General features: G+C 37.9%; 1 protein-coding gene across 7 annotated transcripts in view; it reads left to right on the top strand.

Annotated features, from left to right (window-relative positions):
• The window catches only part of ATP13A3 (ATPase 13A3), an 86,209-nt gene that overhangs the window by 39,104 nt on the left and 32,167 nt on the right, over positions 1-14,938 (top strand). For all 7 annotated transcript variants that reach the window (XR_005241956.2, XM_038003081.2, XM_038003084.2 and 4 more), the window contains 9 exons: positions 843-1,022; positions 1,472-1,629; positions 2,664-2,852; positions 5,333-5,394; positions 8,660-8,810; positions 11,139-11,255; positions 12,527-12,544; positions 12,636-12,789; positions 12,885-13,005. Coding sequence is in view for 6 of the 7 variants with exons in the window: in XM_038003081.2 (XP_037859009.1) it covers positions 843-1,022; positions 1,472-1,629; positions 2,664-2,852; positions 5,333-5,394; positions 8,660-8,810; positions 11,139-11,255; positions 12,527-12,544; positions 12,636-12,789; positions 12,885-13,005 (1,150 nt within the window). In the remaining variant the exon portion in view is untranslated. The remainder of the gene's footprint in view (positions 1-842; positions 1,023-1,471; positions 1,630-2,663; positions 2,853-5,332; positions 5,395-8,659; positions 8,811-11,138; positions 11,256-12,526; positions 12,545-12,635; positions 12,790-12,884; positions 13,006-14,938) is intronic.

Raw genomic sequence — 14,938 nt, 5'->3', positions numbered from 1 at the left:
GACAGGGCTTTACCATGTTGGCCAGGCTGGTTGCAAACTCCTGGCCTCAAGTGATCCATCCACCTTGGCCTCCCAAAGTGTTGGGGTTACAGGCGTGAGCCACTGTGCCTGTCCAATATCTTATTTTAATCGTGTGAGTTTTTTTTTTAATTGTCACAGTCAGTCTGGTTAGAAAATGATTTATATGTAATACATTTTGAGACTGTTAAGTCATGTCTTAAAACACAAACACATACATATCTCACACATAAACTTTTACATATCTGACACACATGCCTTCTTTGAAGCAAGAAATGTGAATGCTACAGAGAATTAATTTTAAAAAGAATTTGACTGTTTGTGGTGGTTTGAGAGAACCACCATGTTACTCATTTTCACATCTCTTTTTTGCCTGTCTTTTCTGTTCTCTGTGTGTGTGTGTGTGTGTATGTGTGTGTAGGGGTGGGTCAGGGGTAGGCCCTCACATCTCTTTTGTACAGTGCTCTCCACTGTTACCATTAGTTCTTAGAGATAAGAAAACAGGTGCATGGACTGTAGCAACTACTTAATCTTTTTTGAAATTATTTGAAACTGAACAACACAACTGTTTCTAAATATAAGCAAATACTACCTTTGAGCCACAAATCACTTTCTGGAATTATTGTGGAAGATAGTATTTGATACTTCTCTGTGAGGAAATTGGTAGACAAAAAATTAAGTCATGTTATCCACATATACAACTCTTAGTGATTATTGTAAACAGTATAGTAGCATTTAAAATATTTAACAATATTTTTTGGTGTTTGATACTGATTCCTGTGCTTTCGTTTGATAATCTGTAAACTGTTTTTTTTTTTTTAAAGGAGAAAGTGTTCCAGTGACAAAGACTAACTTGCCAAATCCTTCGGTGGCTGTGAAAGGAATAGGAGATGAATTATATAATCCAGAAACACATAAACGACATACTTTGTTTTGTGGGACAACTGTTATTCAGACTCGTTTCTACACCGGAGAACTCGTCAAAGCCATAGTTGTTAGAACAGGTAGGAAACCTCTTAATCTCTTTTTGCATGTTTCAGCATATTTGATACCTACTGAATGTTTAAAAAGAGATTCTGGGCCGGGCGCAGTGGCTCACACCTGTAATCCCAGCACTTTGGAAGGCCGAGACGGGCGGATCATGAGGTCAGGAGATTGAGACCATCCTGGCTAATATGGTGAAACCCCGTCTCTACTAAAAAATACAAAAAACAAGCCGGGCGAGGTGGCGGGTGCCTGTAGTCCCAGCTACTCAGGAGGCTGAGGCAGGAGAATGGCGTGAACCCAGGAGGCGGAGCTTGCAGTGAGTCGAGATTGCCGAGATTGCACCACTGCCTGGGCGACAGAGCAAGACTCCGTCTCAAAAAAATAAATAAATAAATAAAAGAGATTCTGTTATGGGAGATAATTCTCATTTTCTTATGAAAATATAAATCTCTTCTTTTCTTGATAGGATTTAGTACTTCCAAAGGACAGCTTGTTCGTTCCATATTGTATCCCAAACCAACTGATTTTAAACTCTACAGAGATGCCTACTTGTTTCTACTATGTCTTGTGGCAGTTGCTGGCATTGGATTTATCTATACTATTATTAATAGCATTTTAAATGAGGTATGTATGTGGGACTCTTAATAGGGTTTGAACCTCAATTATTTATCACATGCGGCTATTGAGGATTTGAAATGTGGCTAGTGAGAATGAGGAACTGAAATGTTAAACTAATTTAATTTTAATTAATTTAATGCTAACACAGTCATGAGACTAGTAGCTATGATATTAGAAAGTCCAGGCCGGGCGCGGTGGCTCAAGCCTGTAATCCCAGCACTTTGGGAGGCCGAGATGGGCGGATCACGAGGTCAGGAGATCGAGACTATCCTGGCTAACATGGTGAAACCCCGTCTCTACTAAAAAATAAAAAAAAAAAAAAACTAGCCAGGCCAGGTGGCGGGCGCCTGTAGTCCCAGCTACTCGGGAGGCTGAGGCAGGAGAATGGCGTTAACCCGGGAGGCGGAGCTTGCAGTGAGCTGAGATCCGGCCACTGCACTCCAGCCTGGGCGACAGAGCGAGACTCCGTCTCAAAAAAAAAAAAAAAAAAAAAAGAAAGTCCAGCTATAGAACATTTCCATTGTAAAGGACACTTCTTTTGGATGGCTCTGGTTTAGATGATCTTTTACTTGGTCTTGTGACTTTAAAAAAAAACCCACATACTCACCAAAAGCTTTATTTTCTCTTTTTTACCTCTGAGATGTAATATACAGTGTTAAAATGATTTTTGATTATTTAATTGAAGGCGCCGCTTGTCACAAGTGGAGACTGGCACAGTGAGGTGTGTGCATGCTGAGTCAACATCTGATAAAGCTTGTTGACCGGCTTTGAAGTGTGTCATGTGTGAAGTATGTAGCGCTATGAAAATGAGATAAATTTCTTTTGAAAGTAGCTGTCATTCTATAATTCATTGAGCTTTTTTATTTCGCAGAAATATCTGAAGAAAAAATTGTAAATGGTTAATAGATATGTATATATACACATACATAAAATTGAAATACACAATTGAAAATGACTTACAGATTTTCACTAAAGAAATACCCATATTAAATCAGCAAATAATATTGGGGGTTTGACATTTATTTTTGTGTTAATTGTAGGTACAAGTTGGGGTCATAATTATTGAGTCTCTTGATATTATCACAATCACTGTGCCCCCCGCACTTCCCGCTGCAATGACTGCTGGTATTGTGTATGCTCAGAGAAGACTGAAAAAGATCGGTATTTTCTGTATCAGTCCCCAAAGAATAAATATTTGTGGACAGCTGAATCTTGTTTGCTTTGACAAGGTTGGTTCAGTTTAATAGTTACTTTCAAAGATTACTTTATAGCATTTAACTATTTAGATCAATGTTTTTTATTTTCTTTGTCAACAAATTTGCACACATTCTGTCATGTTCCTCTAATTTTCCGTTTCCTCAACTTACTTGGTATATGCATCATGTTTCTATACCATAAGTTGTCACTTAACATTACTGATAGGTTCTTGGAAACTGCAACTTTCAATGAAATGAAACCAGTTTTACCATAGGCTACTTGATACAAATGAGATTTCAGTTCCTATGCCATATTTTGGTAACAGAAAATCACCAAACTTCTAAATAAGGATCTAAAACACTTGTGATACTAATCATTGAAATAAATATGAGCTATACGTTCATTTAAGAAAGAAATAAAAATAAGTAAGGTAATTATTTACCCAGTTGTTTTATTTGAGGCTCATGGTAGTGGGAGCCTGTCTCAGCAACTGGTGGAACAAGGCAGGAATCAGCCCTAGACAGGATGCCATCGTATCGCAGAGTGTACCACACTCGCTCAGACTGGGAGCGTTCAAATATGCTGGTTCACTCAACTTGAATAGCTTTGAATGTGGGAGGAAACCGAAGTACCTGGAGTGAAACCCATGTAAACAGGGAGAGAACATGCAAACTCCATGTACATAGTGGTCGCGGCTGGGCCTCAGCTCTCCCCACCACTGGCCCCCATCATGTTATAAAAAACGAACAAAACAGTAGTATTTGAGGACATGCTGTATTTCTTATTTTCTCAATTTTTAATACTTTGGATATTGCTTATTTGCTCAGAGCTGCAGTTAACTTGATTATATCCAGAATTAGGCCCAGTAGTAGTAGTAGTAGTAGTAGTAGTAGTAGTAGTAGTAGTAAAGATTATGTGATCTTTAATTTTTTGGATAGTAATTCTTATTTAACACAATAGGCTCCATACACATACATTTATTATGATTTTATTAGCTTGTAAGTGTGTATGTTTAGTGTTTGCTGTATGATTTTATTGAATATGTTTCAGAATTATGAAGGTCACTGATTTTATGTGAAAATGACAAATTATGTACCTGTGTGAAGTATATCTTGCCTCTTAGAAAGGTTTCTCCTTTCGGCTGGGCGCGGTGGCTCAAGCCTGTAATTCCAGCACTTTGGGAAGCCGAGACAGGCGGATCACGAGGTCAGGAGATTGAGACCATCCTGGCTAACATGGTGAAACCCCGTCTCTACTAAAAAATACAAAAAAATAGCCGGGTGAGGTGGCGGGCGCCTGTAGTCCCAGCTACTCGGGAGGCTGAGGCAGGAGAATGGTGTAAACCCGGGAGGCGGAGCTTGCAGTGAGCCGATATCGCGCCACTGCACTCCAGCCTGGGCGACAGAGCGAGACTCCATCTCAAAAAAAAAAAAAGAAAAGAAAGGTTTCTCCTTTCCTGAGCTGGAATTTTCTTTAAAGTTTTCTGAGAATTAAACTTTGACCAAAAAAATCTTCTATCAAACTTTCTGGGTAACTGATGTGATAGGAGTTTGATTTTTGTGCATTTCATTATTACAGAAAAAATGGGAAACATGCTCTGTTAGAAAAAAATATGTCACATACTGCCATGATTATTTCATATTTATCTGTTGGCAAAAAATTTCACTTATGCTTGTCTTTTTTGGAAACTTCACTAAAATTTTTAAACAGACAAAAGTGGAGAAAAGATGCATGTATAATAAACCCTCATTTACTCATTACCCAGCTTTATCAGTTATCAACACATTGTCCATCTTATTTTATCTATCTGCTCATTTTGAAGGGGACATCAGACAAATTATTTCACCCATAACTCCCTCAATATGTGTCTAGAGGATAAGATATTTAAAATACCACTATCACATTGAACAGAATTAGTAGTTCTTTAGTTTTTCTAATATCCAGTTGAGATTTCCTCAAATCTCAAATTTTTACTAATTGATTTTTCAGTCAGAATCCAAATAGGGATTGCATTGCTTACAATTAACATGTAACATTTGCCTTTACTTGCCCCTTATCTCCAATTATTTTGTTGAAGAAACCAGGTCATTTACCTTGTGGATTTGGCCAGTTGCTTCCTCCTGATAGACTTTAACCTATTCCTCTTGGCTCTCCCTGTACAGTAATCCTTCTTTCCTTTATGGGCATCCTTTATTGATTGATAAGATAGGTTAATTGATGCATCCTTCCATTGATTTTTGTTGATAGTATAAGCACATAAATATATACCCCTCTCCCCTTATGTAGAAGACTTGTGAGCATTGTTTGCACCCCCTTTCCCACTTTAGCCATATGTCCTGGAAGCCATTCTCTATCAGGTATCTCACCTGTTTCTTTTTTTAACTCTGTAGAACTCCATCATGTTATGTGTAGCATAGTTTCTAATGCTGTGTGGTGGTTTTTTATTTTTCTGTTTTGGGTTTTTTTGAGGCATCATCCATACTTTGTGCATGTGTGCTTTTTTGTTTTTTAGACTGGAACTCTAACTGAAGATGGTTTAGATCTTTGGGGGATTCAACGAGTGGAAAATGCACGGTAAATGTTAGTTAGACTTGATAGTTTATTAGTTAATTTTTAATATTGTATCATATGCAACATTCAAACATAAAGGAAGTAATGTAACAGACAACTGGGTACCCACACCAGGATTGAACTGTGGACATGTTGCCATATTTGCTTCAGATCTCTTCCTTTAAAAGATTAAAATATTACAGAAATTGCCAAAGTCCCACTCTATCCCTTCCCCAATTCTTACTGCAATTCTGAAATTATTTTTGTGTATTTTATATTTTTTCTAAGTATAAATCTATAAATAAGTATCCATGAATGATATACTGTACTTATGTTTTGCTGCTTTTTTCCCCTCTCTAAACGTTGTTTTCAGGATTTATCCATGTTGATATGTGCAGATCTAGTTTATCAATTTTAACTGCTCTGTCTTATTCCATTGTATGATTAAACCTTGTCTGACCTTCTACTAAGGGACAATTCTGTTTTTTCTTCTTTTTTGTCTGCACTGTTACAAATGGTGCTGCAATTAAAGTTCTTACACACAACTGGAAGGCATGTGGCTGAGTTTCAGTATGCTAGATCCCTGTAAATGGAAATGCTGGGCCATAGCATGGGCACAGCTTCAGCTTACTTCTACTTTCTCTTTCAGTGGATAAAGATCTTTTTGCTCCACGTTCTTGCCAAACTTCAGACTTGTAATTTTTGCCAGATGGATGGATATGAGTATTACATTGTGGTTTTGCTTACATTCGTCTCGTTTCTTATAAAATTGAGCATCTTTTCACATTTTTGGAGGGAGGGTTACTTAGCATTCTTCTGTGTATTGTGTGTTTATATCCTCATGTGAAGTCTATCTTATTTATTTGTTAGTGGTCTTTTTTATTTTCTGAATAGTAATCTTTTTCAATAGTGTGTATTGAAAATTATCCCACTAGTCTCTGGCTCATCTCTTTACTTTTGTTTCTGTTGGTTTTTGAAGCTCAAAAGTTTTACTCCAGTAGTTTTGTTTATGTCTTCCCTCCGCCCCAAAAGTCTGCTAAATTTTGGTTTATATAGCTTGAGAGACAGTATTGTTTGGCTAATGTAATTTCAAGAGTTGTTATGTCTTGGAAAATAGTATGTCACATTGCGACCTTTCTTATCCCTAGTAGTGCATGTTGCCTTCAATTCTCTTTTGTCTTATAATTATGTAGCTCTATACCAGCTTTCTTTTGCCTGATGTTTGCTTAGTATGTGTTTTGTCACCTGTTTACTTTTCAATCTTTCTGTGCCATGACGTGCACATTTATTCAGATATATTTGAAATTATTTCTACCATTGCTCCCCCAATTTACATACACATTTTCATATTCTCATTTTTTCTCTCCTTTTCTCATTTTATGCATCCTAATCTTACACTGCTTGTTCTTACATTATCAATATTTATACTTAAAGTTCATGGGTGTCAGTACTGCCTTTTAACCAACCCCCTGTCCCCCAAAACAAACCTATGGACTGTAAAATACTTTTGGTTATTCTCCTCCTTTCCTATATGTATTTGTTGCATAATATATTTTCTGATTATGATTTTGGTCTTACACATTCTGCATGCTTAGATTTACCTAGGTATACAAATATCTTAACCATTGCATCTTGTATAAATTGCCATCTTCTGTAACTACATTCATTTGCTTTGTTTCACTGTCACTTTTTTTTTTTTTTTTTTTTTTTGGTGAAAGTGAGTTTATTAAGAAAGTGAAGGAATAAAGAATGGCTCCTCCATAGGCAGAGCAGCCCACTGTCACTCTTGGGTGATCATGTAACTGTACAGATTTCTAGGTTTGACACTTGTGTTCTCTCAGTACTTTGAACGTGTGATTTCATTTCTCTTAATACCTTTTGTTAATTGGTACTGATAAATCCTAGTCTCTTTAGTAATCTTTTTTCTCTCTGATTGCTTGAAGAATATTTCTTCACCCTTAATTTCTGCAGATTCACCATGATCTTTTTATTTGTGTGTACAGGATTCATGAAGCTTCTTGATTTCATGCATTCATGTTTTTCATAAATTCTGGAAAATTTTCAGGCCTTTTTTACTTCCATTATGGCCTTTTCCTTGTGTTTTGTTTTCTCTCCTTCTGGGAATCCTAACCATGTGTTGGACGAGACAGTTTACTTGGTTCTTTCCAAGTCTGCTCCTACCCCTACTCTCGCATTTAAAGTGTCTTACTCTTTTTCTAAGTCTAATTTTTAAATGCCCTTTTTGCATTCTTTCAGATTTGCCATTCTGTTATCTTAAACTTATGGGATTCTTTATTTTTTTTATTTTAAAAATAGGGATGGGTGTCTCAATATATTTCCCAGACTGGTTTTGAACTCCTGGCCTCAAATGATCCTCCTGCCTCAGCCTCCCAAAACGCTGGGATGACGGGCATCAGCCACTATGCCTGGCCAAATTTATAGGATTCTAATTCTGTCTTTGTTATGTCTGTTGACACTCCTGGTGAATTGCTTGCTAGCACATCTTTTAAATTATGGACTCATTCTTAACAGAATTTTTCTTTGAGCTCCCCTCTGGAGAAGTTCTGACTTTGCTTGGCTAAGAGCCCCAGTGGTAATCAACGGTGTCATACCGGCTTTAACTGGCCTCCTGTGTTTCAATCCTTGCTCTGCTACTTATGGGCTGTGTAACCTGGGACAAGTCACTTCAACACCCTGCTTCAGTTTTCTCATCTATAATGAGGGTAATAAAACACCTTTGTATAGTGTGAGGATAATGGGTCAATAAATTTAAAGTTCTTAGAATAATGCCTGGTTCGTAGTAAATTTTATGCAGATACTAGCTATTTTCTTGGACTTTGGGTGAGGAAATAGACAAGCTTATTCATAATTAATGCCTTTAAGTCTATGGGTGAATTTTTTCTCGTCAACCCTTTTCCCAAGAGTGTGTAGCTCTTCAAGAGTAGACTTTCCTGAGTCGGAGGGATCATTTCAGTACCAGCTTCCCACTTTGCATGGGGCTAAACGTGGTTTCCTGTCCTTTTGTGGGTATTAAATCCCAAGTTCTTAGTTTACTGAGATGGCTTCCTGCCTTCATCTCCTCAGCAGCCATAGCATCAGCTCAAGTTCGTTACCCCTCTGGTTTTCTTTTCCCACTATTTCTGGCACTTGGCAGTTTCTCTTTCTTAGAAGCTGAGTTTGGGATTTAAAATATATATATTTTTAAAATTACAAAACCAGAAAAGCCCTATTAGAATATTATCTTGAATCTTAGGATTTATGAAACTAATTCAGTGTATCTTCTGCTTAGATTTCTTTCACCAGAAGAAAATGTGTGCAATGAGATGTTGGTAAAATCCCAGTTTGTTGCTTGTTTGGCTACTTGTCATTCACTGACAAAAATTGAAGGAGTGCTTTCTGGTGATCCACTTGATTTGAAAATGTTTGAGGCCATTGGATGGGTAAGTCAAATATTTTAAAATACAAATAACTTTAGGAAAATAATAATTAAAAATTAAATTACCTCATGGAAGGATTATTTCTGCTTTTTGTTTTAATGACAGTCTATCTTGTACCCTAAAAGGAACTATGTAATTTCTAAAGCTATATCACTAGAGAAATATTTTTAAAATCGTGCAAAAGTAACTTTTCGTTAACCCATTTAGTACTCCTTTAATAGAGGTTGACCAGCTGAGGCCCCTGCCTTGTGTTTGAGATAAACCGGGGTCAGCAACTTGGGGCGGTGGAGCAGAGCCAGTAAGATGATCTTAACTGACACAATTTCTTGGCCACAGGCGAAGGAGTATAAACTCCTATGTCTTCATTGTTCTTTTTTACCTGTCTTTTGTTTACTGTGTCCACACACATGCACATGTGTTTGTTTGTTTATAACTTCCTTCTATTTTTGCCGTTGGTGCTTTTAATTTCTGAGCGCCTGCTTATGTTCTCTGGTTGTTACCATTTTACAGCATTCGGTTCTTCTTTTATAGATAACAAAGACAGTTCATTTTTAGAGTTCCGTTCTGGCTTCTTAATTATTTATTTATTTTCTCTGGGGTTACGGTCTCCTCTGGCCCCCACCCCATGCTTGGTGTCTCTCCTTCATGCTTTTGGTTTTCGTTGTACGTCTGGATGGCACTTTTTTACTATAAAAATGAAGATCTGACTTGGTAATTCTGCATAGCTGCAGTGAGCTACTTATACTTTTACCCTTGCCCATATGTATGTTAGTGTTTCTGAGAAGTGTCTCTCTGATCGGGAAGGCTTGTTGGGGGGTGGGGGATGGTGCTTGCTGTGTGTCTAGTGGGGTCTTATCGACAGGGGTTCTTAAAGTTTCAAAGGAATAGTTTCAGAGTTAGCCTTTCCGATGCTTTCCTCACCCATTCTCACCATGCTGGCACATGTGGAGCTTTGTCCTCTGGAATCCTCACCCTCATGTTAGAAGCCTTTGCTCCTGTCAGACATTCAGTTTATGTCTCTGGAGGAGGACTCCCTAGTTTTTTGTTTGGCTTTCTTTAGCTCAGCTATTCTGGCTGATAAATGTTCCTGCCTCACCTGGTATCTTGTGTTTTTTCTGGTCTACTGTTTTGTTCCCCTTTGTATCCATCCATAGGTTTCAGTTTGCCCTTTGTTTCCATATTTGAAATCCCTTCCTTCAGGTTTGTTTTCTGTTTACATTTACCCGATCCTCTCTCCCTCTTCCCTGCCTCCTCACCCCCCTCCCTCCCTCCCCACATTTTGAAAGGGAGGGAGGGAGAGGGTGACTGGATAAGTGCTCCATCTGCCAACTACTGAAAGTCCACGGTAAACACTCTTGACATTTAATTCCAAAAAGGAGGCCTCACTTCATTTGTAGAGAGAATAACAAAAATGGGCTGATTTATCTTTCTTCTCTAAACTTTTCTCCAACTGAATAGATTTTCAGTAGATTTAGTGTTCAGTATTGGTGGATCTTCAAAGAAATTGATTAAGAAGATTTGTATAATGGCATATTTCATTGGCCTTGAGTTGCTTTGATGCTTGATCCTCCCAGAGCTTACTTATCAATGAAATGGTTTCACATAGCCAGTCACAACTGTGACTTGATGTGATTGATGTCATATGATACAAGATGCATCCCAATTTTAGAGATGTTAAGATACAAAAAAAGTGTCTTAGAATTGTCCAAAATTGACTAATTTTTCACAGTTCCCTATCATTTTTTCATTTATTGATCCCACTAGTTATAGTGTGTGTTTAATATAGGTTTTTCTTTGAACATTTTTCACCAAAAAAAGGTTCTTCAAAGTAGTAGCTTAACTAGAAGTATTCAAGCTGAAAAACTCTAAACTCGTATCTTTGTACTTTAGCCCATTCTTGGCCCAGCGGTTCTGCTAACCATATCTGAGCTCTATGTACTTTTGAATCCTTTCTTGGTAGCAGAAAGGAATCACTGGATGAGACTGAAAATTCTGGGGACTGCAAGACCTTTTGTCTTTTGCAGAGCTAGTCTCTAAACTCAACAAGTTGTAAGAGCGAAGCGAGATAAGTTTCTGTTTCTTTATTCTGCTTCTAACCCTGAATGAAGCAACCCTTCTCCCATGGGTTGCTAGCTATCTAACTCAACATCTTTGTTCATATTTTCTTTTACTTATGTTAGTGATCCAGTAGTGCTCATTTGTTCCTTGGACATACATTTTTTTTTAATTATTGAAAATGGCCATAATGTTCCATTTAAAAATGGAACCATGAATTCAGTTTTATAAAGCAGTGCTTGAATGGTTGGTTGTTTTTTTTTTTTTTTGTTCCAGATTCTGGAAGAAGCAACTGAAGAAGAAACAGCACTTCATAATCGAATTATGCCCACAGTGGTTCGTCCTCCCAAACAACTGCTTCCTGAATCTACCCCTGCAGGAAACCAAGAAATGGTGAGAAATCACTTAAAGCTGAATAAAACTGTTGGTGGTTACTTATATTTATTTTTAAATTTTTAAATTTTCATTTTTTATAAAGACAAGGTCTTGCTATGTTGCCCAAGCTGGTCTCAAACTCCTGGGCTCAAGTGATCCCCCCACCTTGACCTCCCCAGGTGCTGGGATTACAGGTGTGAGCCACCGCTCCCAGCCTGCTTACTTACATTTAATTCTCATTTTGAAATGTTGCTAGAAGAGGAAGTCACACAAGTCCTTTATTTAACTCTTATGCAGAGATAGGAATATTTTAACTGCGTTTCTCAGAAACTACACCTCTATGTTGAGATTTAATTTTCAGTCCTATCACTTTTCCTTCCTATTTACTGAGCAGCTTAGTGCCTTGTGATTTATACAGCTGGTGGTTAATCCTCTTAAATTGCATCTGTATTCCTAGAATTTAATAAAAAGTATGTATGAAAGGCTTTACTTTCAGTGAATTTTCAAATATATTCCCCTTAGTTTATTATTGTTTTTTAAGTTACCTGAAAATTTTTTTACATGTATAACTATTACATATCCAAGAAATTTACCAAGATTCTAATAAACACCACTTTATCTTATTTGTTAACTGGTTGGCAAGATTCTGGGTAATTCATTTTCCTTCCTGTTTATATTTGTTCTTTCCAGAGTTTATTACTATTTTTTGAGACAGAGTCTAGCTCTGTCACCCGGGCTGGAGTGCAGTGGTGAGATCTCAGCTCACTGCAACCTCCACCTCCTGGGTTCAAGCGATTCTCCCACCTCAGCCTCCTGAGTAGCTGGGATTACAGGCACGCGCCACTGCACCTGGCTGATTTTTGTATTTTTAGTAAAGAGAGGGTTTCGTCATGTTGATAAGTCTTGTCTCGAACTCCTGCCCTCGAGTGATCCACTCGCCTTGGCCTCCCGAGGTGCTGGGATTACAGGCATGAGCCACTGTGCCTGGCCAGTTTATTATTTTTTTAATTTTTATTTTTTGTTTTTTGGTATGTACACTTGCTTGCACCCTTTATTTTCGTACTTGAATGTTAATATTTTCAGGATAGCAGAACATTTGAAAATATTTAAGAACATACTTTTTAAAAATCGGAAGTAGTATAGAAGGAATCTTGAATCCTGACTTTGAAAAACAGTCGCTTGTTTCTTTTCCAAATAATGTTTTGTGGATGCTTAGTAAACTTTTTCTAACTTCAGTATGTTAATAGAGTTAATCTGTACTATTTCTTCTTGTTTTGTTTCGTTTTTAGGAGCTGTTTGAACTTCCAGTAAGTGAAGAATGTTTACTTGTTACCTAAGTATATTTGTTTTGATTTTTTAAGAATAATAAGTGCTTGTGCGTCTTTTGAAATTATATAGGCTATTTATGAGATAGGAATTGTTCGCCAGTTTCCATTTTCTTCTGCTTTACAACGTATGAGTGTGGTTGCAAGGGTGCTAGGGGATAAGAAAATGGATGCCTACATGAAAGGAGCACCCGAGGTCATTGCCAGTCTTTGTAAACCTGAAACAGGTAAGGAAATAGCTATGCTTTGGGTAAAATTCTGGTATTTGTGTAAACTTGTATTAGCAACTCTAACAATGACATTTACTCTTTCTTTTAAAAAGTTCCTGTAGATTTTCAAAACGTTTTGGAAGACTTCACTAAACAGGGCTTCCGTGTGATTGCTCTTGCACACAGAAAATTAGAGTCAAAACTGACATGGCATAAAGTACAGAATATTAGCAGGTGAGGTTGAATGGCTTTCCTAGTTTCCCAGTCATCGTCATTTATGTTTATATCATTCATGCACAGTAATTTGCATGTAATTGAGTATTTGTTGAATGTATGAAAAGATATCTAATACAGTATTGTTTTAGGTGAGTGAAGTAAAAGTACATTTTCCCCACTGCCTGATTTCCTTTCATTCTGGGTTTTTTTTTTTTTTTTTTGAGAGACAGTCTCACCCTGTACCCAGGCTAGAGTACATTGGCACAGTCTCAGGTCACTGCAACCTCTGCCTCCCAGGTTCAAGCAATTCTTGTGCCTCATCCTCCCAAGTAGCTGGGATTATAGGCATGTGCCACTACACCTGACTAATTTTTATATTTTTAATAGAGACAGGGTTTTTGCCATGTTGGCCAGGCTGGCCTCGAACTCCTGGCCTTAAGTGATCATTCAGTATTGACTATTGACCTATGTTTCCTTACGTTATTGTAACATCATATGTTTTTTCTTAAAGCTCTTTGAAACTATTTTCAATTTGTTAATTATTGTGTGCCCACTGTGTGTCAGGCACATTCCAAGAACAGTAAATGTAATTTTATAGAAGTTTATTTTCTCCAATTGATCTTCTCACTTTTGCCCAGGGGTTAGATCTAACTACTAATTCAGTCAGAATATAATGAGTCATAGTGACCAAGCTCCTTCTACTCCACTTCTTTCCTAATCCCCAGTGCTCTCCATTCCCCCCATCAAATGACAGTGTCATATTCAAGTATTGTCACTTTGACTGTAACTGATCCAGACCTAGCTTTGAGGATAGCATTTTTGTTTAGGAACACTTCACGATGTACCTAGTTTTTTGTAAGCAGAAAGGAGTGTCACTTGGCTGTCCTGCTAAATTGCCTATTTGGGGGAGATGGTCTAAGCATGAGTTTAAAAAAAAAAGAAACACCTCTACCCAAATTATGTGATACATATGCATGTCGGGAACCACAAACATATACAATATTATATCCTAATTCCTACTAAGGACACGTTAGTCTCTTCTTAGTTTATAGCTTCACACTAGCAAGGGTGCTAGGGGATAAGAAAATGGATGCCTTTGCCATTTTCCCCCATAAACACTACTTATTGAATTGCCTACAGTTTTTTTTTTTTCTTTTGAGACGAAATCTCACTCTGTTACCCAGGCTGGAGTGCAGTGGCACGATGTCAGTTCACCACAACCTCCGCCTGCCGGGTTCAAGTGATTCTCCTTCCTGAGCCTCCTGAGTAGCTGGAACTACAGGTGCACACCACCATGCCTGGCTAATTTTTGTATTTTAGGTAGAGACGGGGCTTCACTATGTTGGCCAGGCTGGTCTCGAACTCCTGACCTCGTGATCTGCCCGCCTTGGCCTCTCAAAGTGCTGGGATTACAGGTGTGAGCCACTGCGTCCAGCCGCCTATAGTTCTTGAGCGTGTCATCTTGAGACATCCGTCCATGCCATTGGATGGACTGTTTCTTGTGCTGAGGACACTCTGTCCCTCCTTGTTAACTTTCCTCTCTTCCTCTACTCCCTTTCTTCTTTACCCTTCCACTAAGACCTCTGTGTTTCCACTTTACCTTGTAGGAATGGGTTTTAGTGTTTCCCTTATAGCTTAAGCCTTTATATCTTGAATATTGGACTGTTCACTAACTAGAGGGTCAGATTTCCATGACCTGTATCATTCATACGATATGAGAGAGTTAGGAGACGAGCTGAAGCCAGAAACTAGTGCCTGAAGGAAAATGGCTAGTGCTTTTGACGCAGTCTCTTCACATTGATACAGCTTTGCACTTTGAAATACAGTTTCAGGTTTCAAGGCGTTTTCCTGCTGTTACCACCAGCAGTTTCATTTATATTAATTTTCTCAACTATTCTCTAATGTCTTTACCAGCCATTGTTAGAAATTAGGTGTTTCAAAGATTTTAGAT

This window comes from Chlorocebus sabaeus, chromosome 15 (genome assembly GCF_047675955.1).
Source record: "Chlorocebus sabaeus isolate Y175 chromosome 15, mChlSab1.0.hap1, whole genome shotgun sequence".
Classification (NCBI taxonomy): domain Eukaryota; kingdom Metazoa; phylum Chordata; class Mammalia; order Primates; family Cercopithecidae; genus Chlorocebus; species Chlorocebus sabaeus.
Note: the sequence above shows the minus strand (reverse complement) of the source record. Positions and strands in the feature narration are given on the sequence as shown.